Here is a 27922-nt window from a genome sequence, read left to right as displayed (position 1 = left end):
ACAGACATTTCTATTCATACTCTATTGTAAAAGCACTGTTCTCAGATCCAGGGCCGTGCGAAGAAATCAGAATGAGTGTTATAGGAGCCATTGTCCTTCGGATGTTTCAGACTGGATGTTACTGGTCAGGAACTCCCAGCTCCTTCTGGTCTTGGGCACAACCAATCCCTTTTCCTTCAGGGAGTTCTTGGCGGGTGAGAACTCTCAGGTGACAATGAGTAATTTGGTGGCTGCCATCAAAGTGAGCCTGGGGCATTGGTTGTCCAACCGTGGTACTTTAACTACAGGCAACACGTTGTGTTGTTCAGAACAACTGATGAGCAAAGGAGAACTACTCACCAAAGCTACTCCTTTAAACATCCACGGCTTGCAAGCAGCATTCTGGGTTTGTGAATGACGACCAAATGCGCTGCGCAAGCAGTGACTGAGCTCCCTGCGATGTTTTCCTGCCTTCTGATGGATGATTCCAAAACCCAGATTTTGAGATAAAACCTTGCTTGCGAATATGGGCTCTCCCTCCCACTCAAGTTTTGAAAATAGATCTATACTAATAATTAATGTTAGTTATTTCGTTTCTTACTCACAAGACACCTATTAATTATTAGTTAAATATAAACTAAGCACTCTGCTTCTAAACAATGTGTCACTCAATCTTCTGTCTCCCTCTTGTCGTGTAGAAGGATCTAAAACTTGAAGAATAACCCCTTGTTTTGCAGGTGGTCAGAAAGCATTGATCATGTCAATTGGTTAATGATGGGTATGTCTTTCGTAACTTAATCGCAGTACACATTAATTTGGCAGCTTTTCTTCAAGAGAAGGACAGCTAGGACCACTGAAGTGTATTCTGCATTTCTGCACAGATGTCAAACAACAAACTGGTATGTGAATGGTTGCCATTAGGTTTCAGAGTTAACAACTTAACTCACGTGAGTGTATCTAACTCTCATTTCGTGGAATGCTGATTGCTCCTCCGTTAACTTTGGAAAGCTTTTATCTGCCAGTCTCAGGGTGAGAAATTTTGGGATAGCACCACTACTTGGATAAAGTATCCTACAACTGAGCTGACCTGTACCTTCCGGGAAGCATGCCTTTTCTTTCTATAGCTTTCATTAATCAAATAAAAACAAATGTTCTGTAAGTGCAGGTGTGAGATTACATTCAAGTTGGGATGTTGAATGTGCCATCCTGCTTCCTTTTCCAGCAAACCCTGCAGTATCCTCCCACCTTTTTCCCATCTTGTTTTGGTCAGCATGTAGAACCCCTCAATCCAACCTCTCTCACCAGTCACCAAATCAATATTTCAGTGAGAGATTACGTTCTGGGAACCTCTGATCCAACATCAAGTCTCATGGACTCAGTGGGAGATGAGTCACAGTACCTGGTTCTGTTATTGCATAAAGCACCTCTTTCTTTGATCTTAGTAGCACACGAATCATTGCTTGGGGGGAAGCTTTTCCACTCGCTCTTTACTGCCAACTCAGCAATTTGTTCCCAGCTCAACTCAACTCTTTGCCCCAGACTTCTTGCTTTTTTCCCTCAACATTTTGTCCCCAACTCAACTCAAATTTACTCACTCTTTGCCCTCAACTCCTCATTCTTTGCTCCCAACTCAACTCATTGCCCTCAACTCCTCATTCTTCGCCCCCAACTCAACTCTTTGCCCCCAACTCAACTCCTCATTCTCTGCCCCTAACTCAACTCAACTCAACTCAACTCAACTCAACTTAACTCAACTCAACTCAACTCAACCCAACTCAACTCCTTGTTCTTTGCCTCAAACTCAACTCAATCTTTGCTCCCAGCTCCTCAACTCTTTGCCCCCAACTCCTCATTCTTTACTCCCAATCCAACTCTGCCCCCAACTCAACTCAACTCCTCATTCTTTGCCCTCAACTCAACTCCTCAGATTAGTACAATTAGTCCCAGGAACAGGAGTGGGGATTATAACCACAGGGCTCCTCCTCTTGGTGTATGTGCGCTGCCAGCTGGTGCTCGTGGGCCAGGGTCTTTTGGATGAAGGCTCGCAGTCTCCCTCGCTGTGCACTTTTTACTTTTGGGCTGGTATGTTGAGTTGGCCGAAGCCCGGACTGCTGAGCTGGTTATAACTGGGTTGTCCTCCTCCTGTGTCCACCAAGGATGCAGCTGGGCTCTTGTCTTTGTTAGTTAAGCTGTTACATCCTTAACCGTTATTGGGCTACACCACACAACACATTGCTGGCTATACAGTAATTTGGTGACTAAACAGTGTATCACGGGCTCTGTCAGGCTTTTTCATGCCCTTTTGGACTCTGTCAGGCTTTGTCGGGCCCTGTCGAGCTCTGTCAGGCCCTCTAAGGCTCTATCAGGCCCTGTTGGGCTTTGTCGGATTTTTTGGGCCCTGTTGGGCTCTGTCAGGCCATGTCAGGCTCTGTCAGGCTTTGTCAAGCCTAGCTGGGCTCAGTCGGGCTCTTTCAGGCCATGTCTGGCTCTCTTGGTCCCTCTTGGGCTCTGTCGGCCTTTGCTGAGCTTTTTTGGGCCCTGTTGGGCTTTGTTGGGTTTGTCAGGCCCTGTTGGGCTCTGTCAGGCTCTGTCAGGCTTTGCCAAGCCTAGTCAGGCTCTGTCAGCCTCTTCTGGGCTGTGTCGGGCTCTCTTGGTCCCTTTTGGGCTCTGTCATGCCCTGTCAGTCTTTGTCTGGCTTTTCTGGGCCCTGTCAGCCCTGTCGGGCTCTGTCAGGCCGTGTCAGGCTCTGTTGGGCTTTGTCAAGCCTAGTTAGGCTCTCTCAGTCCCTTTCCGTCTCTGTCGGGCCCTGTCAATCTCTGTTGGACTTTGTCAGGCTTTGTTGGGGTCTGTTGGTCTTTCTCAGGCCCTGTCAAGCTCTGTTGGGCCCTGTTGGGCTTTGCTGGTCTCTGTCAGGCTTTGTCAGGTTTGTTGAGCCCTGTCAGGCCGTGTCAGGCTCTGCTGGGCTTTGTCAAGCCTAGTTGGGCTCTGTCAGGCTCCTTCAGGCCATGTCAGGCTCTCTCGGTCCCTTTTGGGCTCTGTTGGGCCCTGTCAGGTTCTGCTGGGCTCTGCAGGACTTTGTTGGGCTCTGTCAGGCTCTTTCGGGCCATGCCAGGTTCTCTCAGTCCCTTTCGGGCTCTATCGGGCTTTGTCGGGCCACGTCAGTCTCTGTTGGGCTTTGTCAGGCTTTCTCGAGGTCTGTCGGTCTCTGTCCAGCTCCCTTGTACTCTGCCCGTCCCTGCCCGCCTCTTCCGGGCCCTCCAGCGCCACTACTGCGCATGCGCGCCCGCGTTCGGGCGCTGAGCCCGAAGGGCGGGCCCTCGCGTGCGTAAGGGGAGTGTCCCCGTGCGTGCCAGGCGGGGCTACAAATGGGTGGAGTCACGCATGCGTAGATGGGCGTGGCCCCGCGCCTGCGCAGTGAGCGGCCGGCCGGGCCGCCGGGAGCTGGGCCGCCCGACCCGCCGTGACCCGGCCGGTGAGTGACCGCGGGGACAGCCCGGGGGTGGCCCCGGGGCCGGGGGGTAACACCGAGGTACCTGCGGGCCCCTCGCGGGAGGCTGGGGGTTTCCCCCGGGAGCTGCGGGGGCGGCCCTGAGGTAACCGCGGGCCTGAAGGGATCCGGGGGCAGCGCTGGGGTAATTTTGGGTTGTGGGGGGAAGCCCTGAAGTAATTTTGGGCCCCGAGGGATTCGTGGGGAAACCCTGAGGGGATTTTGGGCAGCTTGGAGATAATTTGGGGGCCCGAGGGTGATTCGGCGGCCCTGAGGTGATTTATGGACCCACCTGAGGTACCTGTGGGGACAACCCTGCGGTGATTTGGGGCCTCAGGGCCCCCGTGGAGCAGCCCTGAGCACCTGTGGGCTTCGTGGAGGCGGCCTTGAGCTGATTCGGGATCCGTGGGGCGACCCTGAGGTAGTTTTGGGGCCATTGTGGGGGCAGCGCTGAGGTACCTGTGGTAATTTGGGATCCATAGGGAAACACTAAGGTCTTTTAGATAAAAATAAATCGCCAGAATCTTGTATTTAAGGCAGATGTTTCCAAGCCCGAAGCATGGCTGCCTAGAACAACAAAAACCCTCGTTTTTGCCTTTCTTTGCCTTTCTTTCTGTGGACCCTGGACACCTGGCTAAAGCAAAAAGACCTCCACGCTGATTTTGGGTTGAAAGTACCGCTGATTAACTCAACGTTAATAAAGTTGGAGGCCAGTTCGGCTTCAGCTGACATTCGCAGGAGCGCAGTTCAAACCCTGGCAGGTTTTGGAGTAACCAAAATACAACCTTTATTTTTAGATTATTGTTAATTGTTTGCGTGTTAGAACAACAGCAACGCTGACATGTTGGGGCTTGCGACAGCAGAGCTGCCAGTCGCTCCAAGGAGAAAAAGAGCGTTTTCAATCCCAGAAAACCTCCGTGAGTTTTATTAGCCGGTGATTTATCATTTATCTTTTTCCTTACGCCCTGTGTTTTCTCTCTCTCTCCGCAGGCTCCATCGTTTCCCATCTCTCCAGGATGCGAGAGGTTTGGGTTCGGCTTTTCCCCTCTCCCCGTAGCTGATAGTTTGGGAACGCCGAGGTGATGCCGGAGGCGAGATGGCGGACAGTGTGAAAACCTTCCTGCACGACCTCGTCAGGGTGAGTCCCACGTTTGTCGGCTCGACTCGTTTATCGCACCGACCGCTCCCATTCCCTTAATTTATACCCCACGGCAATAAATCTTAGTGCGAACTCGGTGTGCCCGCTGCGCCTCATGTCCTGGGTGTAAATACAGGGCTTAAAAACATTTGCGACGTGATGCTAAAAAATAAATTGTTTTCAGAATTAAATTGTTTCGAAAAAAATTGTTGGGTTTCAAATGAAAAATCTGTGGTGTGCTCGCTGCGATCTGAAGCAGGAGGGCTGTATCCAAACTGGCGTGGTTAACAGGACAAGGGCAGTGATCCTGCCCCTGTGCTCTGCACTGGGGAGGCCACACCTGGAGTGTTGTGTTCAGTTCTGGGCCCCTCAGCTCAGGAAAGAGATTGAAGTGCTGGAGCGGGTCCAGAGAAGAGCAATGAGACTGGGGAAGGGACTTGAGCACAAGCCCTATGGGGAGAGGCTGAGGGAGCTGGGCTTGTTCAGTCTGGAGCAGAGGAGGCTTAGAGGTGAACTCAGCACTCTCTAGAACGACCTGAAGGGCAGTTCTAGCCAGGGGAGATTGGGCTCTTCTCCCAGGCAGTCAGCAACAGGACAAGGGGGCAGGGGCTTCAACTCTGCCAGGGGAAATTGAGGCTGGAGATTAGAAAGCAATTCTGTGCAGAGAGAGTGGTCAGCACTGGAATGGCTGCCCAGGGAGGTGCTGGACTCACCGGCCCTGGAGGGTTTTAAACTGGGATTGGCCATGGCACTTAGTGCCATGATCTGGTAATGGACTGGAGTTGGACCAAGGGTTGGACTGGATGAGCTCTGAGGGCTTTCCAACCCAGTCCATGCTGTGATTCTGTGACTTGTGACGCTTCACGATGCTCTCGCAGCCCGTGTAATTTATTAATTTCCACCTTGTTAGGTATCTGCAGCAGGATGATTTGCTGTTTCAGACACGTTTGGTATAGAAATTTATCCTGGTCGGATCCAAAAACTCTGTATCTCAAACTGTCGTGTGTGTTGTGCCGCTGTCCTGGCTCACAGTAGCGTCCTCATCATCTTTTATTTTGAAATTAAATTGTGATAATAATGGCTACGATATATTTTTGCAGCTGGAAATCACTGCTTGTGAAGTATTAGGAGTTACTTTTTTAATTGAGTGAGGCAAAGATTTCTGGGTTCTTTTTTTATTTTGGTGAGGATGTTTCCAACATGAGGACTTTTAAAGAAATAAGGCTGTGAGAGATGAGACTCTTTGCCTTATAAACAGCAGAGAATTGATGAGAAATGACACATTTTCTAAAAAATTCCCCAGGGAATCAAGGATTCCGTCTGGGGCATCTGCACCATCTCGAAACTGGACGCGCGGATCCAGCAGAAGAGGGAAGAGCAGCGGCGGCGGCGAGCGAACAGCGCGCTCGCCCAGCGCAGGTTCCACCTGGAAGAGCGAAAACAAGAAAAGTGAGTCCTTGCACTCCTACTTTTTTCCTAAATATCCATCCTCAGGCTCAAAGGGAGGTTTAGCTAAGTGGGGTTTAAGAAATAAAGCCCTTATTGTTGCCCGCGCTTGGGACGATCGTATAAATATTTGTCACAACTGTCGCGACCCAGCAAAAGCAGAACTTAGATTTGCAAACCCAGTTGCACTGAAGCGACACATTAAATGTGATCTAAAATTCCCTCTTTCCACTCTTTGTAACAAAACTGGAATTATTTTCACGACAGGAAAGTCAAACTTTTTATATTGTTGAACAGCGATGAGTGTGTAATTAATTTGAAATAATAGTAGAGGGGATGGAGCGACAAGAACGTGGATTTTGGGGTTTCTTTTCCGGAGCGCTCAAAGATCCCAGTGGTGGTGGCAGCCTGAGATCTCAAATAAACGCTTAAAAATCTGGGAAAAAAATGCTCTTTTTTTTGCTATTTTAGTGCAGAAATGGGGAATTAAAAAGATTGAGGTAAATCTAGAGATTGTGTGCGGGCACCAGGAATTCCTCCAGAATTTCCCCAATTTGGATAAAATTTGGTGCGTCACCAGCCTCGAGCCGGTTTCTGCGACGCTTCCGAGTGCCCAAAATAGGGAAGAGAAGCAGTTGTCACTTGTTTGGGGACATTCATCCAGGCGTGGGGACCTTAATGCATCTCTCCTGCTCCTCCGCAGCGAACCCCGGATAGTGAGCCGGATATTTCAGTGCTGTGCCTGGAACGGAGGCGTGTTTTGGGTAAGAAAATGTTCTTTTTATTATTTTCTACATTAAAACCCCTTTGCGCGCTGTCGGTGACGTGGGGACTGACCAGAGCCACCGAGTTCCCACTCCCCATTCTGGATTTTAAGGGATTTTATGGGATTTTTCGAGTCTTTCACCTGCATATTCTGCTCCCTTGCGTATTATCGTTTTACTGAATTAAATATTGATATTTTCAAGACGTTTCCGCAGCTCTGACCTTCCCACAGGTGTTTTGTGAGGTTTAACCCTTAATGGAGCAACCTGATGGGTCCCCAGTGTCGTTTTGTCTGCTAAAGTAAATCAGGGTGTGAGGAATCGGTGCGGAAATGGTCAAAACAAAGTGTTAGTGTTGATTTTTGGCTACATGGAGGAGATTGGGGGCACAAGAAATGATGGTGCAAACCTCACTGAGAAGTTGGTTTTTTTACTCTCTCTCTTCTCTCTTTTCTTGTTACTTTTTTTACCTTTTTTACCTTTTTACTCATTTCTTTTTACCTTTTTTTTTCTCTCTCCCCCCCGTTTCTTCTCTCTTATTCCCCCACAGCTTAGTCTCTTCTTGTTTTACCGCGTATTTATCCCCGTCCTCCAGTCGGTGACGGCGCAGATCATCGGTGAGTCCCTGTCCTGCTGCCCAGCACCTCCCAAGCCTTTGGTGCCACGGTTCGACATCCCTCCCGTGTCCTGTCCCTGTCCCCAGGTGACCCGTCCCTGCACGGCGACGTCTGGGCCTGGCTGGAGTTCCTGCTCACCTCCATCTTCAGCGCGCTCTGGGTCCTGCCGCTCTTCGTGCTCAGCAAAGTCGTCAACGCCATCTGGTTCCAGGTGACGAGAATCATTCCATCGTTAAGGCGCCATCGGCGATTTTGGCACAAAATAAAACCCCACCCCAAAAATTTGAGGGCGGTAACATCATCGCAGCTCCTTTTGAACCCCGTTTCCCTCAAACCCCCTTTTCTTTTCCAAATTTCATCACCCTCGCGCCCTGTTTCTCCTTTTTTTCAGGACATCGCAGATCTAGCGTTCGAAGTCTCGGGCAGGAAGCCTCACCCCTTCCCCAGCGTCAGCAAAATCATCGCCGACATGCTGTTCAACCTCCTCCTGCAGGCGCTTTTCCTCATCCAGGTGAGCTTTGGGTTATTTTCATTTTTGAGAGTCGCACACCAAAAAATCGGCATCTCCCATCCCACCCGAAACCCAGATCCCCCTCTCTCACCTGCTACTTTCTTTTTCTCCCCCTCTTTCTCCTTCATTTCCTCCTCATTTCATTTCCTCTTCCTTTCTTTTGTGTTTCTTTACCTTTTGGTTCTCCTCTCTTGGTGCTTTTTCTTCCTCTCTTGGTGCTTTTGGTTCTTTGTTCTCTTTCCTTTCCCTTTTGCCCCTTTTTCCTTTTCCTTTTGCCCCTTTTTCCTTTTCCTTTTGCCCCTTTTTCCTTTTCCTTTTGCCCCTTTTTCCTTTTCCTTTTGCCCCTTTTTCCTTTTGCCCCTTTTTCCTTTTGCCCCTTTTTCCTTTTGCCCCTTTTTCCTTTTGCCCCTTTTTCCTTTTGCCCCTTTTTCCTTCTCTCTCCTGTCCCTTTTGTTCCTCTCCTTTCCTTTCCCTTTTCTCCTGGTTCTCCTGTTTCTCGTCTCCCCTCTCGGTTATTCCGGCACCAGGGGATGATCGTCAGCCTGTTCCCCATCGACGTGGTGGGGCAGCTCGTCAGCCTCCTGCACATGTCGCTGCTCTACTCGCTCTACTGCTTCGAGTACCGCTGGTTCAACAAAGGTCAGCCGCGTTTCCCCTGGTTGGGTTTCTCTCCCCGCTGCGTCCCAGGTTGGTGAGCTGGGTGTTTTTCCAGGCCTGGAGATGCACCAGCGTTTGTCCAACATCGAGAGGAACTGGCCCTACTACTTCGGGTTCGGGCTGCCGCTGGCGTTCCTCACCGCCACGCAGTCCTCCTACATCGTCAGGTGAGCACCGCGCCCGTGATACGGGGACACATTTCATTGGTATTCCATTAGTTTTATGCTATTCTCCCTTCTCCCTTTTTTCCTCTTTTCCCCTTTTTATTATTTTTTTCTTTTTACTTTTTCTCCCCCTTTTCCCCCTCCTCTTCTTCTCCCCCTTTTCCCCCTCCTCTTCTTCTCCCCCTTTTCCCCCTCCTCTTTTTCTCCCCCTTTTCCCCCTCCTCTTTTTCTCCCACTTTTCCCCCTCCTCTTTTTCTCCCACTTTTCCCCCTCCTCTTCTTCTCCCCCTTTTCCCCCTCCTCTTCTTCTCCCCCTTTTCCCCCCCTCTTCTTCTCCCCTCCTCTTTTTCTCCCCCTTTTCCCCCTCCTCTTTTTCTCCCCCTTTTCCCCCTCCTCTTTTTCTCCCCCTTTTCCCCCTCCTCTTTTTCTCCCCCTTTTCCCCCTCCTCTTTTTCTCCCCCTTTTCCCCCTCCTCTTTTTCTCCCCCCCTCCTCTTTGTTTACTTTTTATTCTCCTTTTTATTTCCCCCATTGCTTTTCCCCCCTTTCCCCCGTTGTCTCTCCTCACTATTTTTTCCCTTCCAGCGGTTGCCTCTTCTCCATCCTCTTCCCCCTCTTCATCATCAGCGCCAACGAAGCCAGAACCCCCGGCAAAACCTAGTGAGTACCTCAGAACCCCCCAAACCCCCATTTTCCCCAAAAAAACCCCGCGGGGGAGGGTTTGTATTATATTTTCTCTTCCCTTGCAGCCACTTCCAGCTCCGTCTCTTCTCCTTGGTGGTTTTCCTGAGCAACCGGCTCTTCCACAAAACTGTTTACCTGCAGTCGGCCCTGGGCGCTGCTTCCTCCTCCTCCTCCTCCTCCTCCTCCTCCTCCTCCCCTGCCAAACACACCTGAGCAGCGACCAAACCCCGGGTGAAATTTGGGGAGAAAACCCGGATTTTTAACACCTTGCGCGTGTTTTTTAGCGTCCCCCGACTCAGGTGTGGGGGGGTGTATTTTTGGGGAGTTCTTGCCACAGTTTCCTCTCCCTGTGCATGTGGGGTCAGGGGGGTAACCGGTGACTTTAAAAAAACACACAAAAAACCCCTTTTATTGTTTTTTTTTTGAGGGGGGGGGCGGGTTTATCAACTTTTCTCTAGGATTTTCACACTGAAAAACATTAAAGGAGCAATCACGGTTTGCAGCCGTCCTGCGCCTGCGCTTCTCTCCCCGCGCGGGGTCGCGATCGTTGTCACCGGGTTTGGGGACGAGGGACCCCTCCCCGGCCCCGCCCACGTGGCACCACCCACGTGGCGTGAACGTCCCGCTTCCGCATCCGCCCACGTGATCCGCGTCGCCACACCCCCCGCAAGCGGGAACGGACACGTTACGGCTCGCTCTCCGCCGACCCCGCCCATCCAGCGTTCCGCCAACAGGAAAGCGCCGTGCGCGGCCAGCTTGGGCTGAGTTCGCGGCGTTATAGCCAATGAGCGCTAAGAGATTTGGAGTGGCGTCGCCGGCGGCCAATGGCAAGCGGGCAGGGAAAGGGCGGCTGCGCGGGGCGGATGGCGGCGGGGCCGAGCGCGGCGGCCGGGTGAGGCCTGAGGGCCCGGGGCTGTGGGGTGTCGGGTGTCCGGTCCGGGATGGGGGGCTGAGGGGCTATAGGGTGTCTGGGGCTGTGGGGTGTGAGGGGTTGTGGGGTGTCCAGGCCTGGGGTGTGAGGGACTGTGGGGTTACGGGGTGACTGGGGCTTGTGAGGTGAGGGGACTGCGGGGTTATGGGGGGCCCAGGTTTGGGATGAGGGGGTTTTGGGGTTCTGAGGTCTATCACTGAGGAGCTGTGGGGTTATGGGGTGTCTGGGACTTGTGAGGTGCGGGGTTATGGGGTTTAGGGATTCCCAGGTCTGTGGCTGAGGGGCTGTGGGGTTTTGGGGTGCTCAGGTCTGTAGGGACATGGGGTTGGGGTGAGGGGCTGTGGGGTTACGGGGTGCCCAGGTTTGGGGTGGGGGGGTTGTGAGGTTATGGGGTGCCCTGGTGTGTGGCTGAGGGTCTGTGGGGTGCCCAGGTTTGGAGTGAGGGGGTTCAGGGGTTCTCAGGTCTGTCACTGAGGGTCTGTTGGGTTTTGGGGTGCCCAGGTTTGGGGTGAGGGACTGTGGGGTTTTGGGGTGCCTGGGACTTGTGGGTGAAGGGTTTGGGGTGCCCAGGTCTGTGGCTGAGGGGCTGTGGGGTTTTGGGGTGCTCAGGTCTGGGGTGGGAGGTTGTGGGGTGCCCAGGTTTGGGGTCATGGTCTGTGGGGTCAGGGGTTGGAGGGGGGCACAGGAGCCACCTGCATCCTCGTTATTTATTCCCCACTGCTCGTTATCCCTGGGGAATAATTACCCTGGGGTTACTCCTGTGTTAATTAGCTCGTGCCCATCAAAATCCCGTCTCTATTACTGAAGAACTCAGTTTGTGTTTCATTTTTCAATCTCTCCAGCGTCAGAAATGCAAACTGGGGATTCACTGCAAGGTGTTTTTCCAAATTAGTCAGCTAATTAACTATTTTAAAGAAACCAGAGTGTTTTCAAAAGGAGAAATTCATCATTCTGTGGCTACAATTTTGCTTCCTTGGTGTCTCATTTGAAGATTTTCCTGGTTCTTCCTCCAGCCAGGGAGGACGAATTAAATAATATCGATAATTTGAAGGTGTTCAGACTTCACGTTTTTGAGGAAACGGCACCAGTTTTTGCCCTTTTTGTTTATTTTGTGTGTCACTTAAACCCCAGACAAAGCAGCGATAAAATCAGTGAGTTCTGGTAAAAGCTTACGCTTTGTTTCTTGGTTTTTCATGCAGAAAATCAGGCACATCCTCTGCCCCGGAGAAGTTCTGGACTCTAAGATAAAGAAAACATTCAGTGAGGGATCAGGTGAGGATCTGGGAACGGGAGACGCGGATTAGCAAAATCATCCGGCAGAAATCGCGTATTGAAGGGTTTATGTTAAATATGCGAACTGGCTGAAGGGAAGAAGCCAGAGAGTCATGGTCAATGGGCAGAGTCCAGTTGAGGCCTGGATCCAGTGCAGAGCCTCAGGGGGCAGTGCTGGGGCCGGGATTATTCAATATATTCATCAATGACTTGGACGAGGGAATAGAGTGACTGTCAGCAAGTTTGCTGGTGACACCAAGCTGGGAGGAGTGGTGACACTGGAAGCTGTGCTGCCATCCAGAGACCTGGACAGGCTGGAGAGCACTTGGTCCTTGTGGCCAGGAAGCCAATGGGACCTGGGGTGGGTTAGAAGGGGGTGGTCAGTAGGTCAGAGAGGTTCTCCTGCCCCTCTGCTCTGCCCTGGGGAGACCACACCTGGAATATTGTGTCCAGTTGTGGCCCCTCAGCTCCAGAAGGACAGGGAACTGCTGCAGAGAGTCCAGCGCAGCCACCAAGATGCTGAAGGGAGTGGAGCATCTCCCGTGTGAGGAAAGGCTGAGGGAGCTGGGGCTCTGGAGCTGGAGAAGAGGAGACTGAGGGGGGACTCATTCCTGGGGATCAATATGGAAAGGGGCAGTGTCAGGAGGATGGAGCCAGGCTCTTCTGGGTGACACCCAGTGACAGGACAAGGGGCAATGGGTGCAAACTGGAACACAGGAGGTTCCACTGCAAGAGGAGAAGCAACTTGTTGGGGGTGAGGGTGTCAGAGCCTGGCCCAGGCTGCCCAGGGAGGTTGTGGAGTCTCCTTCTCTGCAGACATTCAAACCCGCCTGGACCCCTTCCTGTGGAACCTCAGCTGGGTGTTCCTGCTCCATGGGGGATTGCACTGGATGAGCTTTCCAGGGCCCTTCCAACCCCTGACACTCTGGGATTCTGTGATTTAGAGGTGCTGTGGGGTTTGCTTTCTGCTCACCCTCCCTGTGTGTTTTCAGGTCTCCGAGCGTCCTCAAATCTCCACTTTTTGGTGTAAAAAATGACGAAATTAGGGTTTCTCCGCCTGTCCTACGAGAAGCAAGACACGCTGCTCAAGCTTCTCATCCTGTCCATGGCAGCCGTGCTCTGTGAGTCCCTTTTTGTTCCTCTTTTATTCCGTCCACATCCATTTTCTCGAAAAACGCATTTTTCTTTATCTTCCCAATGACCGTTTGAGGACAAAACCGGTTTTAATCGGCCAAAACACACGATAAATTTAACAAAACTCCGCCTTATGTTTGCAGCTTTCTCCACGAGGCTCTTTTCTGTCTTAAGATTCGAAAGCGTCATCCATGAGTTCGACCCGTAAGTCTCATTTTATTTTCCTCTTATTTTTGGGGAGAACCTGATGGGTTTTTTCCTTTTTGGGTGGCATTTGCTGAGCTCGGCTTGACAGGACCTCGAGCTCGGCTTGACAGGACCTCGAGCTCGGCTTGACAGGACCTCGAGCTCGGCTTGACAGGACCTCGAGCTCGGCTTGACAGGACCTCGAGCTCGACTTGACAGGACCTCGAGCTCGACTTGACAGGACCTCGAGCTCGACTTGACAGGACCTCGAGCTCGACTTGACAGGACCTCGAGCTCGACTTGACAGGACCTCGAGCTCGACTTGACAGGACCTCGAGCTCGACTTAACTTCCCCGCCGAGCAGGAAGGATTCAGAGGGTGGTTTTCATCCTCCACAGCTCATTTTGACACTTTTAGACCCCAAATTTTGGTATTTCTCGACGTTAACGCGCAGATTTGGGTCTTTTCTCTCCATTAACAGATATTTTAATTACCGCACCACCCGCTTTCTGGCCGAGGAAGGTTTTTATAAGTTCCACAACTGGTTTGATGACCGCGCGTGGTACCCTCTGGGCAGGATTATCGGCGGGACCATTTATCCCGGTGAGTGGGGAAATCGCCGCGGGGGGGCCCTTAATGAGATTTTGAGATGTTAATGATGGCGCTAACGAGGTTCGTTTGGCCCCCGCAGGGCTGATGATCACCTCGGCCGCCATTTACCACGTCCTGCACTTCTTCCACGTCACCATCGACATCCGCAACGTCTGCGTCTTCCTGGCCCCGCTCTTCTCCTCCTTCACCACCGTCGTCACCTACCACCTCACCAAAGAGCTCAAGGTCAGGGTGAATTACCCAGATTTTGGCTAAATCGAGGCAAATCTTGACAATTTTACTTTTAATCGCGGAAATTTTGCCTCAATCAATTTTATCAGCGGCGACCGCCACACCGGGCTAAACCCAGGCTGAAAATCTTGCTTAAAGTCTCATTTAAGCGCTCAAATTTTTATCCTTTGAAGTGTCTGCTAACAAAAATGCTAACAAGTGATTTTTTTTGCCCGTTTTGGCTGTTTCTTGCCCCAGGATGCAGGCGCAGGGCTCCTGGCTGCCGCCATGATCGCCGTGGTGCCTGGGTACATCTCGCGATCCGTCGCCGGCTCCTACGATAACGAAGGCGAGTTTGTGGCGCCGGAAACGGGGGAAAATTGGAAAATGGGGTAAAATCCCCACCTGGCGTGGCAGAAATCACCATTTTACAGACCCACAAACACCAAAAATTAGCGTTTTAACCCCAAAATCAGATATTAATCCCATTTCTTGATATTAATGCTTTACGCAAAGCGCCGTCCCGTCTTCTGACGCAGCAGTAAGAGTGGTTATATATCTATTTTTAATTTTATTTGATCTATTTTATCACCGCTTCAGGGTTTTAAGACCTTTCCGTCTCCTCCCGCCCAGGTATCGCGATATTCTGCATGCTCCTCACCTACTACATGTGGATCAAAGCCGTTAAAACCGGTTCTATCTATTGGGCCGCTATGTGTGCTCTGGCTTATTTCTATATGGTGAGTTTTTGCTTGCGATTCCAGGGTATTTCTGGCTCCCAAAATCCACTTTGTGCCCTTCCCCTGACTGCGATGGCATCAAATTGGAATTAGATGCGTTTTTATTCACTTCTACTTAGAAATTTTGCGCCTGATTTATTAATAATATAATCTAATGACATTTTTGGGGTGTTTCTCAGGTGTCCTCGTGGGGCGGGTACGTGTTTCTGATCAACCTGATCCCGCTGCACGTCCTGGTGCTGATGCTGACCGGCCGCTTCTCCCACCGCATCTACGTGGCCTACTGCACCGTCTACTGCCTGGGCACCATCCTGTCCATGCAGATCTCCTTCGTCGGCTTCCAGGTGTGCAGGAGAGACCCAAAACCCACCATTTAATGGGTTTTAGCAAAAAAAAAAGGCCACTCTGGGCCTGGTTTCAACGCTGTCGAAATTTAGCGCTGACTCGTCGCGAATTTTGGCAAATTTAAGAGTGATTTGTCGCAAGTTTTGGCAAATAATTCAGCGCCGATCTGTCACAAGTTTTGGCAAATAATTCAGCGCTGATTTGTCATGATTGTTGGCAAATTTCATGTGATTTCTCACAAACATTGGCAAGTTTAGCACTGATTTGTTAAGAATTTTGGCAAATAATTTAGTGCTGATTTCTCGTGAATTTTGACAAATAATTTAGTGCCTGTTTGTCGCAAATCGTGGCAAATTTCACACTGATTTGTCACAAACATCAGCAAATTTCAGGCTGATTTGTCGGAAACATTTATAGATAATTTAGTGCTGATTTTTTGCGAATTTTGGCCAATAATTTAGTTGTGATTTGTCATGAGTGTCAGCAAATTTAATGCAAATTTGTCGCAACTTTTGGCAAATTCAATGCTGATTTGTCGCAATCACCAGCGAGCTTAGCGCTGATTTGTCGGTAATTTTGACACACAATTTAGTGCTGATTTGTTGCTAATTTTGACACACGATTTAGTGCTGATTTGTCGCTAATTTTGACACACGGTTTAGTGCTGATTTGTCGCTAATTTTGACACACGGTTTAGTGCCTGTTTATTGTGAATTTTGGCAAATTCAATGCTGATTTGTCGCAATCACCAGCGAGCTTAGCGCTGATTTGTCGGTAATTTTGACACACGGTTTAGTGCTGATTTGTCGCTAATTTTGACACACGATTTAGTGCCTGTTTATTGTGAATTTTGGCAAATTTAATGCTGATTTGTCACAAACATCAGCGAGTTTAACACAGATTTGCCACGAATTTTGCCAGATAATTTAGCACTGATTTCTTGCGAACAGTGGCAAATTAGCGCTGATTTTTCGGACGCACCAGATGGCTTTCAAAGCCCCTCATAAGCTCAAAACATCGCTGTTTTGGCCAAAATCTTGCCGAGAAGCCGTTAATTCGGTAACAAAGCGCTGTGTCTCCCCGCAGCCCGTCCTGTCCTCGGAGCACATGGCGGCTCTCGGCGTGTTCGGCCTTTGCCAGATCCACGCGTTCGTTGACTATTTGCGCAGCAAACTCAACCCCCAGCAGTTCGAGATCCTTTTCCGCAGCGTCATCTCCCTCGTCGGCTTCCTCCTCCTGTCCCTCGGCACTGTCCTCATGCTGACCGGTAACCTCCTGTTCTTCTAGAAAAACCACGTTTATACGTCTTAATCCCCCTTTATTGCCCTTTTATTGCTCTTTTTTAGGGAAAATCTCGCCGTGGACGGGGCGTTTCTACTCCCTCCTGGATCCTTCCTACGCCAAGAACAACATCCCCATCATCGCCTCCGTCTCCGAGCACCAACCCACCACCTGGTCCTCTTATTATTTCGACCTCCAGCTTCTCGTCTTCATGTTCCCCGGTGAGCCCGGCGCCAAAATCTCATTTATTAAACCACCCAGCGGGTTTTAATTAATCTACCACCTGTTTTTCCTTGCGAAAAACGCCCTTTTGAGGCGAATTTGACCCATTTCTCTCTCCCTGTGGCAGTGGGACTCTACTACTGCTTCAGCAACCTCTCGGACGCCCGGATCTTCATCATCATGTACGGTGTCACCAGCATGTACTTCTCGGCCGTGATGGTGAGGCCCAAACACTCTTACAAAAGCCGATTTAATCCCTTTTTATGTTTTCGGAATCAATGAGGCTTCAACCTTGAGCTGGTTGAATTTATCGTGGACCGTTTCTTCCCAAAGATCAATTTTTTTGGGCCTCTTTGCGTGGCGAGGGAACAGAATGTTCCAAAACTCAACGGTTTTGGTGCTTTTTTTGATGAAATGACCCGTTTTTGTTCACGCTTTGGGTTGGCTTCTGGGTGTGGAGGCATCTCCTGATGCTTTTTCCACCTTGAGGTGTAAAATCGCGGTCAGTTCCTCACCTTGGCCAACATTGAGGTCTTTGGAGAACGTCCGCGGTGGTGGCACCTCCCGCTAAAAAAACAAGCAACGGGTCCATCTCCAGGTTGAGTTCGGGATTGAATTTTCCCGTTTCTCACCGATTTTTGCCCAAATTTCTTCTCTGAGGGTCCATCCGTTGCCCGCAGGTGCGGCTGATGCTGGTGCTGGCCCCGGTGATGTGCATCCTCTCCGGCATCGGCGTCTCCCAGGTCTTGTCCACCTACATGAAGAACCTGGACATCAGCCGCCCGGACAAGAAGAGCAAAAAGCAGCAGGATTCCACCTACCCCATCAAAAATGAGGCGAGTTTGGGGATGAGGGGACAAGGATGGGAGGTCGCTGGCTTCTTCCTACTGGTGTTGACGCCGCTTTGCTCACCCAGGTGGCCAGTGGGATGATCTTGGTGATGGCGTTCTTCCTCATCACCTACACCTTCCACTCCACGTGGGTGACCAGCGAGGCCTACTCGTCCCCTTCCATTGTGCTCTCCGCCCGTGGTGGCGATGGCAGCCGGATCATCTTCGATGACTTCAGAGAAGCTTATTATTGGCTGCGCCACAACACGCCGGAGGTACCGGGGGGTGGAGTTTGGGTGGTGGGGACCCAACATTGGTGTCTCGGTTGACATTGGGTTGAGTGGTGGGGACCCAACGTTGCATCGTTGGCATCTCGGTTGACATTGGGTTGGGCGCAGGACGCCAAGGTGATGTCGTGGTGGGACTACGGCTACCAAATCACCGCCATGGCCAACCGCACCATCCTGGTGGACAACAACACCTGGAACAACACCCACATCTCCCGCGTCGGGCAGGTAGGTCTCACCACAACCGCTGGGACTTCCTGGTGGCACCAGGACTTGCCGGTGATACTGTGTCCACTCCAGGCTATGGCGTCAACGGAGGAGAAGGCCTATGAGATCATGAGGGAGCTGGACGTCAGCTACGTGCTGGTCATCTTCGGCGGCCTCACCGGTTACTCCTCGGACGGTAAGGGCCCAGCCGGGGGTACCGGTGAGGCGGGTGTGGAAGTGGGACCGGGGGGTTCCTGGTTGGAGCTGCTCTTACTTTACTTGCTGGCCCCAACTCAACACTTTGGTGCCAACAACTCAGCTACTTGCTCTGTGGCCCCAACTCAGCTAGTTGCTCTTTACCCTCAACTTTTTGTCCCCAACTCAACTCTTTGCCCCCCAATTCAACCCACCTACTCTTTGCCCTCAAGTCAACTCCTCATTCTTTGCTCCCAACTCAACTCTTTGCTCATTGCCCTCAACTACTCACTCTTTGCCCTCAAATCAACTCCTCATTCTTTGCTCCCAACTCAACACTTTGCTCCCAACACAACTACTCACTCTTAGCCCTCAACTCCACTACCTGCTCTTTACTATCAACTCATCTCTTTGCCATCAACTCAACTCTTTGCTTTTTGTCTCCAGCTCACCTCTTTGCTCCCTACTCAACTCTGCTCTTTACACTCAGTGTAACTACTCACTCTTTGCCCTAAACTTAACTTTTTGTTCTTTACCCTCACTCTTTCCCCCAACTCAAGTCTTTGCCATTTGCCCTCAACTTCTTGTTCTTTGTACCTGACTCAACTCTTTGCTCTTTACACACAACTCTTGGCCGTGACTCAGCTCAACTTTACCGGATCTTTGCCCACAACTCCTCATTCTTTCTTCCCAGCTCCTCATTCTTTGCCCCCAACTCAACTCTTTGCCTCCACCTTGGCTCAACTCCTTGTTCTTTCCTCCCAGCTTAACTCAGTCTTTGCTCTCAACTCTTTGCCCTTGACTCAACTCCTCGTTCTTTTTTTGCAACTCAACTCTTTGCCCTGAACTCAGCACCTCGTTCTTTGCCTCCAACTCAACTCAACTCGACTTGTTCTTTGCTCTTTGCCTTCAGCTCTTTGCTTCCAACTCAACTCTTTATCCCAAACTCAACTCAACTCAACTGCTCATTCTTTGCTCCCAACTCACCTCAGTCTTTGCTTGTGGGCCTCAACTCTTTGTCCTCAACTCAACTCAGTTCCTCGTTCTTCAACCCCAGCTCAACTCAATCTTTGTTCTTGACCCCAACTCAACCTCACCCCTCTTTCTACCCCCCCAGACATCAACAAGTTCCTGTGGATGGTTCGCATCGGCGGCAGCACCGACACCGGCCGCCACATCAAGGAGCACGACTACTACACCCCCACCGGCGAGTTCCGCGTCGACCGTGAGGGCTCCCCGGTGCTGCTCAACTGCCTCATGTACAAGATGTGCTACTACCGCTTCGGCCAGGTCTACACTGAGGCCAGTAAGTCCCCGGGGCCACCTCCGCAGGGGTGACACCGATTTTTGGGGCCACCCCGACACCTCTGCCTTCCTGCAGAGCGGCCGCCGGGCTACGACCGCGTGCGCAACGCCGAAATCGGCAACAAGGACTTCGAGCTGGACGTGCTGGAGGAGGCATACACCACTGAGCACTGGCTGGTGCGGATATACAAGGTAACGGTGCCAAAACGAGCCCAAAAACCCGCAGGTTTGGGACAAAATGTTAATTTTCCACCTAACTCGGTGTTTTTATCACCCCGTAGGTGAAGGATTTGGACAACCGCGGTTTGTCGAGGACGTAGAGGAGCCGCCACAGCCTCGGCTTGGGAAGCAGAAACCGGGGGGGTTTGGGGATGGTTTTTTGGTGATTTTTGGATTTATTTTCAAGGGGCTTGTTCTATTTTAATTTGTCTTGTTTTGTACCGTTTGTAAGTGCTGGCAGCCGCCCGGCCCCGCCGGGGGGATGATTTTTATACACAGAGCAGCCGCCAAATCCCAAATTACGGCTTTGACTGGGGGCAGAAGTCGATTCACGGGGAATCACAAATAATAATAACAAGTTTAAAAAAAAAGGTGACTTCGGTGGGTTTTTTACCCAAATTCTGAGGGTGTTTTTTTTCATCTCGCGTGGTTTTGGAGAGAGATTTTGGGAGGAGTTTTGCGGGTTTTTAATCGGTTTGGGTGAAGTAATGGAGTGAATGGGGTTAGGAGAGGGCGTGGCCAGGGTGTCTGGGGGCGTGGTCAGGGCTGCGGGATTCGGGAGCTGGGGGCGTGGCCAGAGTGGCAGGACTCAGAAGCTGGGGGCGTGGCCGGGGGGAGGCGTGGCGCGCCGTGCTGCGCGCGCAGGGCGTGGATTGTGGCGCCGGCGGGAAACGGCAGCGCGGCGGGAGCGGCGGCGGTGCCGGTACCGGAGGCCGGAGCGGGACCGGGGATGGCGGTGCCGTTCGTGGAGGACTGGGACCTGGTGCAGACGCTCGGAGAAGGCGCCTACGGGGAGTGAGTGCGGCGGGACCCGGGTGGGGGTCATTGGGGTGTCCACTGCTTGCCCGTCGTCTCCCCCTTATGTGGCTATTACTTGCCCACTCCTTGGTCACCGTGTGCCCCGTGTTTGGCCACTGTTTGCTTGACCGTTGCTTGCCCCTTATGTGCCCGTTGTTGGGCCACTGCTTGGCTGTTGTTGGCCATTATCTGGCCACTGGTTGCCCATTGCATGTCCTGTGCTTGGCCACTGTTTATCCTTTATGTGGCCACTGTCTGCCCACTGCTTGCCCACTGTTTGCCACTTATGTGGCTACTGCTTGGCTGCTGTGTGCCCCATGTTTGGCTACTGTTTGCCTATTGTTTGCGCTGTGTTGGCCACTCTTTATCCCTTATATGGTCACTGTTTGCCCACTGCTTGCCCATTGTGTGCCCCTTATCTGGGCACCATTTGCCTGCTGCTTGGCCACTATGTGCCCTTTATGTGCCCACTATTTGCCCACTGTCTGGCCACTGATGTGCCTGCTGTGTGGCCACTGCTTGACTGTTGTTTGCCCCTTATGTGGCCACTGTTTGCTTGACTGTTGCTTGCCCCTTCTGTACCCACTGCTTGCCCATTGGCTGCCTCTTATGTGGCCACTACTTGACCCATGTTTGGCCACTGCTTGCCCCTTATGTGCCCACTGTTTGGCCACTGTGTGCCCTGTGTTTGGCTGCTGCTTGCCAACCTCTTGGCCACTGTCTGCTGTGTGGCCACTGCATGCCCGTTATGAGGCCACTATGTGCCCTGTCTTTGGCCACTGCTTGTCCCCTGTGTTCCTGTTGCATGGCCACTACTGGCCCACTGCTTGACCATTGTGTGCCCCTTATGCACCTGCTGTTTGCTCATTGCATGCCCTGTGTTTGGCCACTGTTTGCCCACTGCTTCGTCATCACATGCCCCCTGTGTGCCCATTGCATGTCCCGCGTTTGGCCACTGTTTATCCCTTATGTGGCCACTGTTTGCCTGCTATTTGCCCACTGCTTGCCCATCATGTCCCCCTTATCTGGCCACTGTTTGCCCATTGCTTGCCCTGCATTTGGCCACTGTTTGCTCCTTACGTGTCTGCTGTGTGACGACTATTTTGCATGCCCATTATGTGGCCACTTTGTGCCCTGCGTTTGGCCACTGCTTGCCCATTGCATGTCTTGTTTTGGCTGCTGTTTGCCCCATATGTGGCCACTGTTTCCCTGTTGCTTGGCCATTGCTTGGCCCTCATCTGGCCACTGTTTGTTTGCCCATTGCTTGCCCTATGTTTGGCTGCTATTTGCCCCTTATGTGTCTGCTGTTTGACCACTATTTTGCATGCCTATTATGTGGCCACTTTGTGCCCTGCATTTGGCTACTGCTTGCCCATTGCATGTCTTGTCTTTGGCCGCTGTTTGCCACTTATGTGGCCACTGTTTGCTCACTGCTTGCCCACCACACGCGCCTTATGTGGCCACTACTCACCACCGCACACCCTGTGTTTGCCCATTGTTTGCCCTGCACTTGGCCACCGTTTGCCCCTTATGTGGCCACCACTCGCCCAGCCGGTGGCCCTGCGGCGTTTGGGTGTCCGCAGGGTCCAGCTGGCGCTGAACCGCCGCACGGGCGAGGCGGTGGCCGTGAAGATCGTGGACATGAAGCGTGCGGCCGACTGCCCCGAGAACGTCAAGAAGGAGATTTGCATCAACAAGATGCTCAACCACGACAACGTCGTCAAGTTCTACGGGCACCGGCGCGAAGGCACCACCCAGTACCTGTTCCTGGAGTACTGCAGCGGCGGGGAGCTCTTCGACCGCATCGGTACCCACCGCGAATTAATTCATAGCAAAAGTTAACGTGTAAATGGTTAAAAGTGGGGTTTTGATCTATTTATCCCCCTGGCGCAGAGCCGGACATCGGGATGCCAGAGCCGGAGGCGCAGCGGTTCTTCCAGCAGCTCATCGCCGGCGTGGTGAGATGATCGTTCGGGGTCCCTTCCAATCCCTAAAATCCTGTGACACTAGTTCCTACACCGGCCCGACCCTCGTCTTCCTCGGCAGGTTTATCTACACGGCATCGGCATCACCCACCGTGACCTCAAACCCGAGAACCTGCTGCTGGATGAGCGAGGTGGGCGGACACCACCTCTCTCCCCCCTCCCCATTTAATTTTTAATCTCAATTTGGGTTTTTAATTGGAGTTTCGCAACTCAGACAACCTGAAGATCTCGGATTTTGGCCTGGCCACCGTGTTCAAGCACAACGGGCGGGAGCGGCTGCTCAACAAGATGTGCGGGACGCTGCCCTACGTGGCCCCCGAGTTGCTGCGGCGCCACGAGTTCCGCGCTGAGCCCGTGGATGTCTGGGCGTGCGGCGTGGTGCTCACCGCCATGCTGGCCGGAGGTGGGACCTATAGCGGGGCCTATAGAGCGCATACTGGGGGAGATGCGCAAGGAGCTCAAGGAAAAGCGCCCCCGGGCTTTGCATGTTGCAAGACTTCTGCGCGCTGCGGTGTGTTTGCACGCTGCAGGGCTTTTGCACATTGCAAGACTTCCATGCGTTGCAAGGCTTGTGCATGTTGCAAGACTTTTGTATGCTGTAGGGCTTTGCACACCACAGGGCTTCTGCACAATGCAAGACTTGCCCTTTGCAAGATTTTTGCACGCTGCAGTGTGTTTGCACGCTGCAGGGCTTCTGCACCTGGCAAGGGTTTTGCACGCCATGAGGCATCTGCACATTTCAAGACATTTGCACACTACAAGACTTGCACCTTGCAATACTTTTACACACCATGGGGCACTTGCACCTTGCAGAGCGTTTGCACGCTGCAGGGCTTTTCACATTGTAAGACTTTTGCCCATTGCAAGACTTCTGCACGCTGTGGAGCATTTGCACGTTGCAATATCTTTTGCACATTGCAAGACATTTGCACACTCTGGGGCATTTGCACATTGCATGACTTTTGCATGTTGCAAGATTTCGCACGTTGCAACATCTTTTGCACGTTGCAAGACTTGCACACTGTGGGGCATTTGCACATTGCAATACTTTTGCATGCTGCAAGACTTGTGCACGCTGCAATATCTTTTGCACGTTGCAATATCTTGGCGCATGGCAACACCCGCCTTCGTGCGTCGCCCCTTTTCAAATGGCGCTTTGTTCCCTCTCCCCTGGCAGAACTGCCCTGGGACCAGCCCAGTGACAGCTGCCAGGAGTACAGCGACTGGAAGGAGCGCAAGACTTACCTCCCGCCCTGGAAGAAAATCCACTCGGCGCCTCTAGGTAAGCACCCGGCGGGCGGCACCGCGCGACGTGCCCCCGATGGTCACCGCGCGACGTGCCCCCGATGGTCACCGCGCGACGTGCCCCCGATGGTCACCGCGCGACGTGCCCCGATGGTCACCGCGTGTCCCCTCCGTGTCCCCAGCGCTGCTGCACAAGATCCTGATGGAGAGCCCGTCGGCGCGGATCACCATCCCCGACATCAAGAAGGACCGCTGGTTCAGCCGCCCGCTCAAAAAGGGTAAGGATGCCAGGGAAAGCATCGCCCGCCCCTGAAATTTGGGAGTGACCCAGTGATTTGTCCCCTTGCAGGCGTCAAGCGGCCCCGTGGCTCCTCGGGCGGCGTAGGCGACTCTCCCGGTGGCTTCTCCAAGCACGTCCGCTCTGACACGGACTTCTCGCCGGTGAAGAGCGCGCTGGGGTGAGCGGCCACCACGTCCCTTTGCTTGCTGAGGGTCATGCATGTTCCTGTGCCTCTGCATCATGCAGTTCTTTGCACGTTGCTGTTCTTTGCACAGTGCAAGACTTTGCAGGGCTTTGCACGTTGCAGGGCTTTGTGTGACACAAGGCTTTGCGCTTTGCAGTTCTTTGCACACCGCTGGGGTTTGTGCAACACAAGGCTTTGCAATTCTTTGCGTCTCAAAGGCTTTTGCACTTGGTGATTCTTTGCACTTTGCAATTCATTGCATGTTGCAGGGCTTTGCATTTTGTAACGTTTTGCAATTCTTTGCACATTGCAGGGCTATGCGCCATGCAATTCTTTGCACTTTGCGATTCTTTGCATGTTGCGGAGCTTTGCACATTGCAGGGCTTTTGCACTTCATACCACTTTGCAATTGTTTGCACTCCCAGGGCTTTGCACTTTGCAGTTCTAGGCATGCTGGAGGGCTTTGCACAACACAAGGCTTTACACTTCACGATTCTTTGCAGGTTGCAGAGCTTTGCACCCTGCAGGGCATTGCAGTCCTTTTCACGTCAAAGGCTTTTGCATGTTGCAGTTCTTTACCCTTTGCAATCCTTTGCACGCTGCAATTCTTTAGCGCTAAGTCCCGTGCGCTTTGCAGTCCCGTGCGCTTTGCAGTCCCGTGCGCTTTGCAGTCCCGTGCGCTTTGCAGTCCCGTGCGCTTTGCAGTCCCGTGCGCTTTGCAGTCCCGTGCGCTTTGCAGTCCCCTGCGCTTTGCAGTCCCCTGCGCTTTGCAGTCCCCTGCGCTTTGCAGTCCCCTGCGCTTTGCAGTCCCCTGCGCTTTGCAGTCCCCTGCGCTTTGCAGTCCTGTGCATGCTGCGGGGCTTTCCCCGTATTTTCACTACCTGGTCTGTAGAAACCATGCACACCCCCACATTTTCACCACCCCACAACATCCCCCATCCCCGTCCCCTCTCCCACGTCCCCTGACGTCCCCTCCACCGCAGCGAGGACCGCGCCAGCTACTCCACGTCGCAACCAGAGCCCGGCACAGGCGGGACACCGTGGGACAGCGGAGCCGCTGCCATCGACAAGCTGGTGCAGGGGATCAGCTTCTCGCAGCCCGCCTGCCCCGAGCACATGCTGCTCAACAGCCAGCTGCTCGGCACCCCCGGCTCCTCACAGGTGCAGCTCACGGGAATTTGGGGCGCAGCTTTGCAGGGTTCATAGTATCAAGATGCAAATTTGCACTATCAGGGAGGCAGCTTTGCAATATTTGGGGAGCAATTTGCAATATCTGGGGTGCAACTTCTCAATATTTGGGGAGCAGCTTTGCAGGATGTATAATGTTAGGGAGGAACTTAGCAATATTGGGGATGCAGCTCTGCAGGGTTTGGCAATCTCAAAATACAGCTTTGCACTATTTGGGGTGCAGATTTACAGGACTTTTAATATCAAGACACAACTTAGCAAAGTTTAGGGTACAGCTTTGCAGCGTTTATAACACCAGGGTGCAGGTTTGCAGGGTTTGCCATCTTGGGATGCAACTTTGCAATATTTGGGGAGCAATTTGCAATATTTGGGGTGCAGCTTTGCAGGATGTTTAATATTTAGGGAGCAACTTCGCAATATCAGGGCTGCAGCTTTGCAATATTTATCGTCTCCAGGTGCAAGTTTGCAGCATTTAGGGTGCACCTTTGCAAAGTTTAGGGTGCAGCTTTGCGGTGCTTATAATACCAAGCTGCAACTTTGCAACATTGAGGATGCACCTTTGCAACATTTATCATCTCCGGGTGCAACTTTGTAGTATTTGGGGTGTAACTTTGTGATATTTTTAGTGTCAGGACCCAACTTCCCGAGGTTTGGGTGCAAATTTGCAGGATTTGCAAAGTGCGGTTGTGACTCTGCAGGATTTGGGTGCAGCTTTGCAATATCAGGACTGAACTTCACACTATTTATAATATATAAAAATAATGCAATTTGCATGATATATATATGATTAAGCAGCAAATTTGCAATATTTATGATATTTAAAAGCAACTTCGTCATATTTATAATATTAAGGAGCGATGCTGCAATACTTGGGACACGGTTTTGCGGTATTAAAAGCATTTGGGGTGCAACTTCGTGATATTTTGAATGCAAATTTGCAACCTGAGCGCTGCAACTCGCAGCATTTGCCATCAGGGGGTGCAGCATTGCAAGGTTTTCTCTTCAATCTGGGATTTTGCAAAGCCGAGGGTTGTAATTTTGGGTGGGTTTGTAACTTTTTGGGGGTGTTTTGGGGTGGCAGAGCCCGTGGCAGCGGCTGGTGAAGAGGATGACGCGTTTCTTCACCAAACTGGACGCCGACGGTTCCTACCGCGCCCTGCAGGAGGTTTGTGAGAAGATGGGGTATGGCTGGAAGAAAAGCTGCGCCAACCAGGTAGGAGCAAAATTTGGGGGTAATTCTCTCCGTGTTGGGGTGTTCTTGGATGATTTGGGGGGTTTACCTGGTGTGGTGCGACGCGCAGGTCACTGTGTCGACCACGGACCGGAGGAACAACAAGCTGATCTTCAAGGTGAACCTGGTGGAGATGGAGAGCAGGGTCCTGCTGGATTTCCGCCTCTCCAAGGTGAGTGGGGGGCGTGCAAAGTGGTGCAAGATGGGTGTAGGTGGTTGCAAGGTGGTTACAAGAGTGTGCAAAGTGTCTGCAAGGGGGTGCAAGGTGGGTGGAAAGCGATGCAGGGTGGTGCACAGTGGATACAAGACCATGCAAGGGGCTGCAAGGTGGTTGCAAGGCTGTGCAAGATGATGCACAGTTGGTGCAAGGTGGGTGCAAAGTGTGTGCAAGTTGGTTGCAAGGTTGATGTGTAAGGTGGTACAAGGTTGTGCAAAGTGGTACAAAGCAGCGCAAGGTATGTACAAGGTGGTGCGAAGTATGTGCAAGAGGGTGCAAGGTGTTTGCAAGGCAGTGCATGGTGGGTGCAGGGCAGTGTAAGATGGTGCAAAGTGTGTGCAAGGTGGTGCAAGGAGTTTGCAGGGGGGTGCAAGGTGTGTGCAAAGGGGTGCACAGTGGTTACAAGACAGTGTAAGGGGGTGGAAAGTGATGCACGGTGGTGCAAGGGTGGTTAAAAGACTGTGCAAAGTAGTTGCAAGGCAATGCAAGGGGGTGCAAGAGTGCAAGGTGGTACAAAGCGAGTGCAAGAGTGCAAAGGGGTGCAAGGTGATTACAAGACCGTGCAAGGTGGTTGCAAAGCGGTCCAAGGTGGTGCAAGGTGGTTACAAGACTGTGCAAAGTGGGTGCAAGAGTGTAGGGTGGTGCAAGGTGGTTACAAGACTCTGCAAAGTGGGTGCAAGAGTGTAGGGTGGTGCAGAGTGGGTGCAAGGTGGTTACAAGACCATGCAAGGTGTGTGCAAGGTGGATGCAAGAATGTAAGGTAGTGGAAGGTAGTGCAAAGTGGTGCAAGGGGGTGCGTGGCAGTGTAGGGTGGTTACAAGCCCATGTAAGGTGTGTGCAAAGTGGTGCCAGGGGGTGCAAGACCAGCAGGCACAGGGCACCATCGCCCCCTCTGCCCGCACAGGGCGATGGGCTGGAGTTCAAGCGCCATTTCCTGAAGATCAAGGGCAAGCTCAGCGACATCGTCAGCACCCAGAAGCTCTGGCTGCCTCCCACCTGAGCCCCACACTTTCCTCCTTCTCCTCCTGCTTCTCCTTCTCCTCCTCCTCTGCCACAAAGGTGACCAACTGCACGCTTCAGATTTTAAAGGTTCAATAAAACCCTGGGGGAAATAAAACTAAATTTGTTGTTGTTGTTGTTCACTCTGAAACCTACTGATGGCGTTCACTCTGAAGCCTACGGATGGTACCGTTGCTCAGCCAGCTGAACTCCTGCTCTGAAATCTCTGCTGAGACATGCGGCCTGAAACCTGTTACACCCCCTAGGATTTGGGGGCTGACACCCCCCTGCTTCCCGCCTTGTCGCCCTCATTTTCCAACATCTCTTAATTGCTTTTCCAACGGGCTAATGAGGCAGGAGCTGCCAGGGGTTGTT

The 27922-nt window shown here is 52.0% G+C and overlaps 3 protein-coding genes across 4 annotated transcripts; all 3 read left to right on the top strand.

Annotated features, from left to right (window-relative positions):
- Positions 1–3353: 3353 nt before the first annotated feature.
- On the top strand, positions 3354–10271 carry EI24 (EI24 autophagy associated transmembrane protein). The gene is made up of 11 exons (XM_065855654.2): positions 3354–3451; positions 4457–4604; positions 5908–6053; positions 6754–6814; positions 7365–7431; positions 7518–7642; positions 7823–7942; positions 8470–8581; positions 8655–8766; positions 9346–9420; positions 9510–10271. The coding sequence occupies exons 2-11, from the start codon at positions 4563–4565 to the stop codon at positions 9655–9657; spliced, it is 1008 nt and encodes a 335-aa protein (XP_065711726.1). The 5' UTR covers positions 3354–3451; positions 4457–4562; the 3' UTR covers positions 9658–10271.
- Positions 10272–10276: 5 nt separating this feature from the next.
- Positions 10277–19712, top strand: STT3A (STT3 oligosaccharyltransferase complex catalytic subunit A). Its single transcript, XM_065855747.2, has 19 exons — positions 10277–10336; positions 11575–11647; positions 12640–12768; positions 12925–12985; positions 13449–13570; positions 13659–13804; positions 14048–14138; positions 14423–14529; positions 14709–14873; positions 15961–16141; positions 16221–16376; positions 16505–16596; positions 17058–17213; positions 17294–17482; positions 17606–17722; positions 17795–17897; positions 19014–19202; positions 19278–19393; positions 19483–19712. Exons 3-19 carry the CDS (start codon positions 12681–12683, stop codon positions 19519–19521), a joined length of 2118 nt encoding a protein of 705 aa, XP_065711819.1. The 5' UTR covers positions 10277–10336; positions 11575–11647; positions 12640–12680; the 3' UTR covers positions 19522–19712.
- Positions 19713–20045: 333 nt separating this feature from the next.
- CHEK1 (checkpoint kinase 1) lies at positions 20046–27670 on the top strand. 2 transcript variants are annotated; one of them, XM_065855659.2, is made up of 12 exons: positions 20046–20215; positions 21802–22025; positions 22112–22176; positions 22265–22334; positions 22418–22606; positions 23381–23485; positions 23631–23726; positions 23798–23906; positions 24896–25073; positions 26182–26313; positions 26402–26503; positions 27453–27670. In XM_065855659.2, exons 1-12 carry the CDS (start codon positions 20151–20153, stop codon positions 27546–27548), a joined length of 1431 nt encoding a protein of 476 aa, XP_065711731.1. In that variant the 5' UTR covers positions 20046–20150; the 3' UTR covers positions 27549–27670. The 2 variants fall into 2 exon arrangements, with proteins under 2 accessions (XP_065711731.1, XP_065711732.1); XM_065855660.2 differs by having other exon boundaries at positions 20129–20215; positions 21770–22025.
- Positions 27671–27922: the final 252 nt, after the last annotated feature.

The sequence above is a fragment of the Patagioenas fasciata genome, chromosome 24, assembly GCF_037038585.1.
Source record: "Patagioenas fasciata isolate bPatFas1 chromosome 24, bPatFas1.hap1, whole genome shotgun sequence".
Taxonomy (NCBI): domain Eukaryota; kingdom Metazoa; phylum Chordata; class Aves; order Columbiformes; family Columbidae; genus Patagioenas; species Patagioenas fasciata.
Note: the sequence above shows the minus strand (reverse complement) of the source record. Positions and strands in the feature narration are given on the sequence as shown.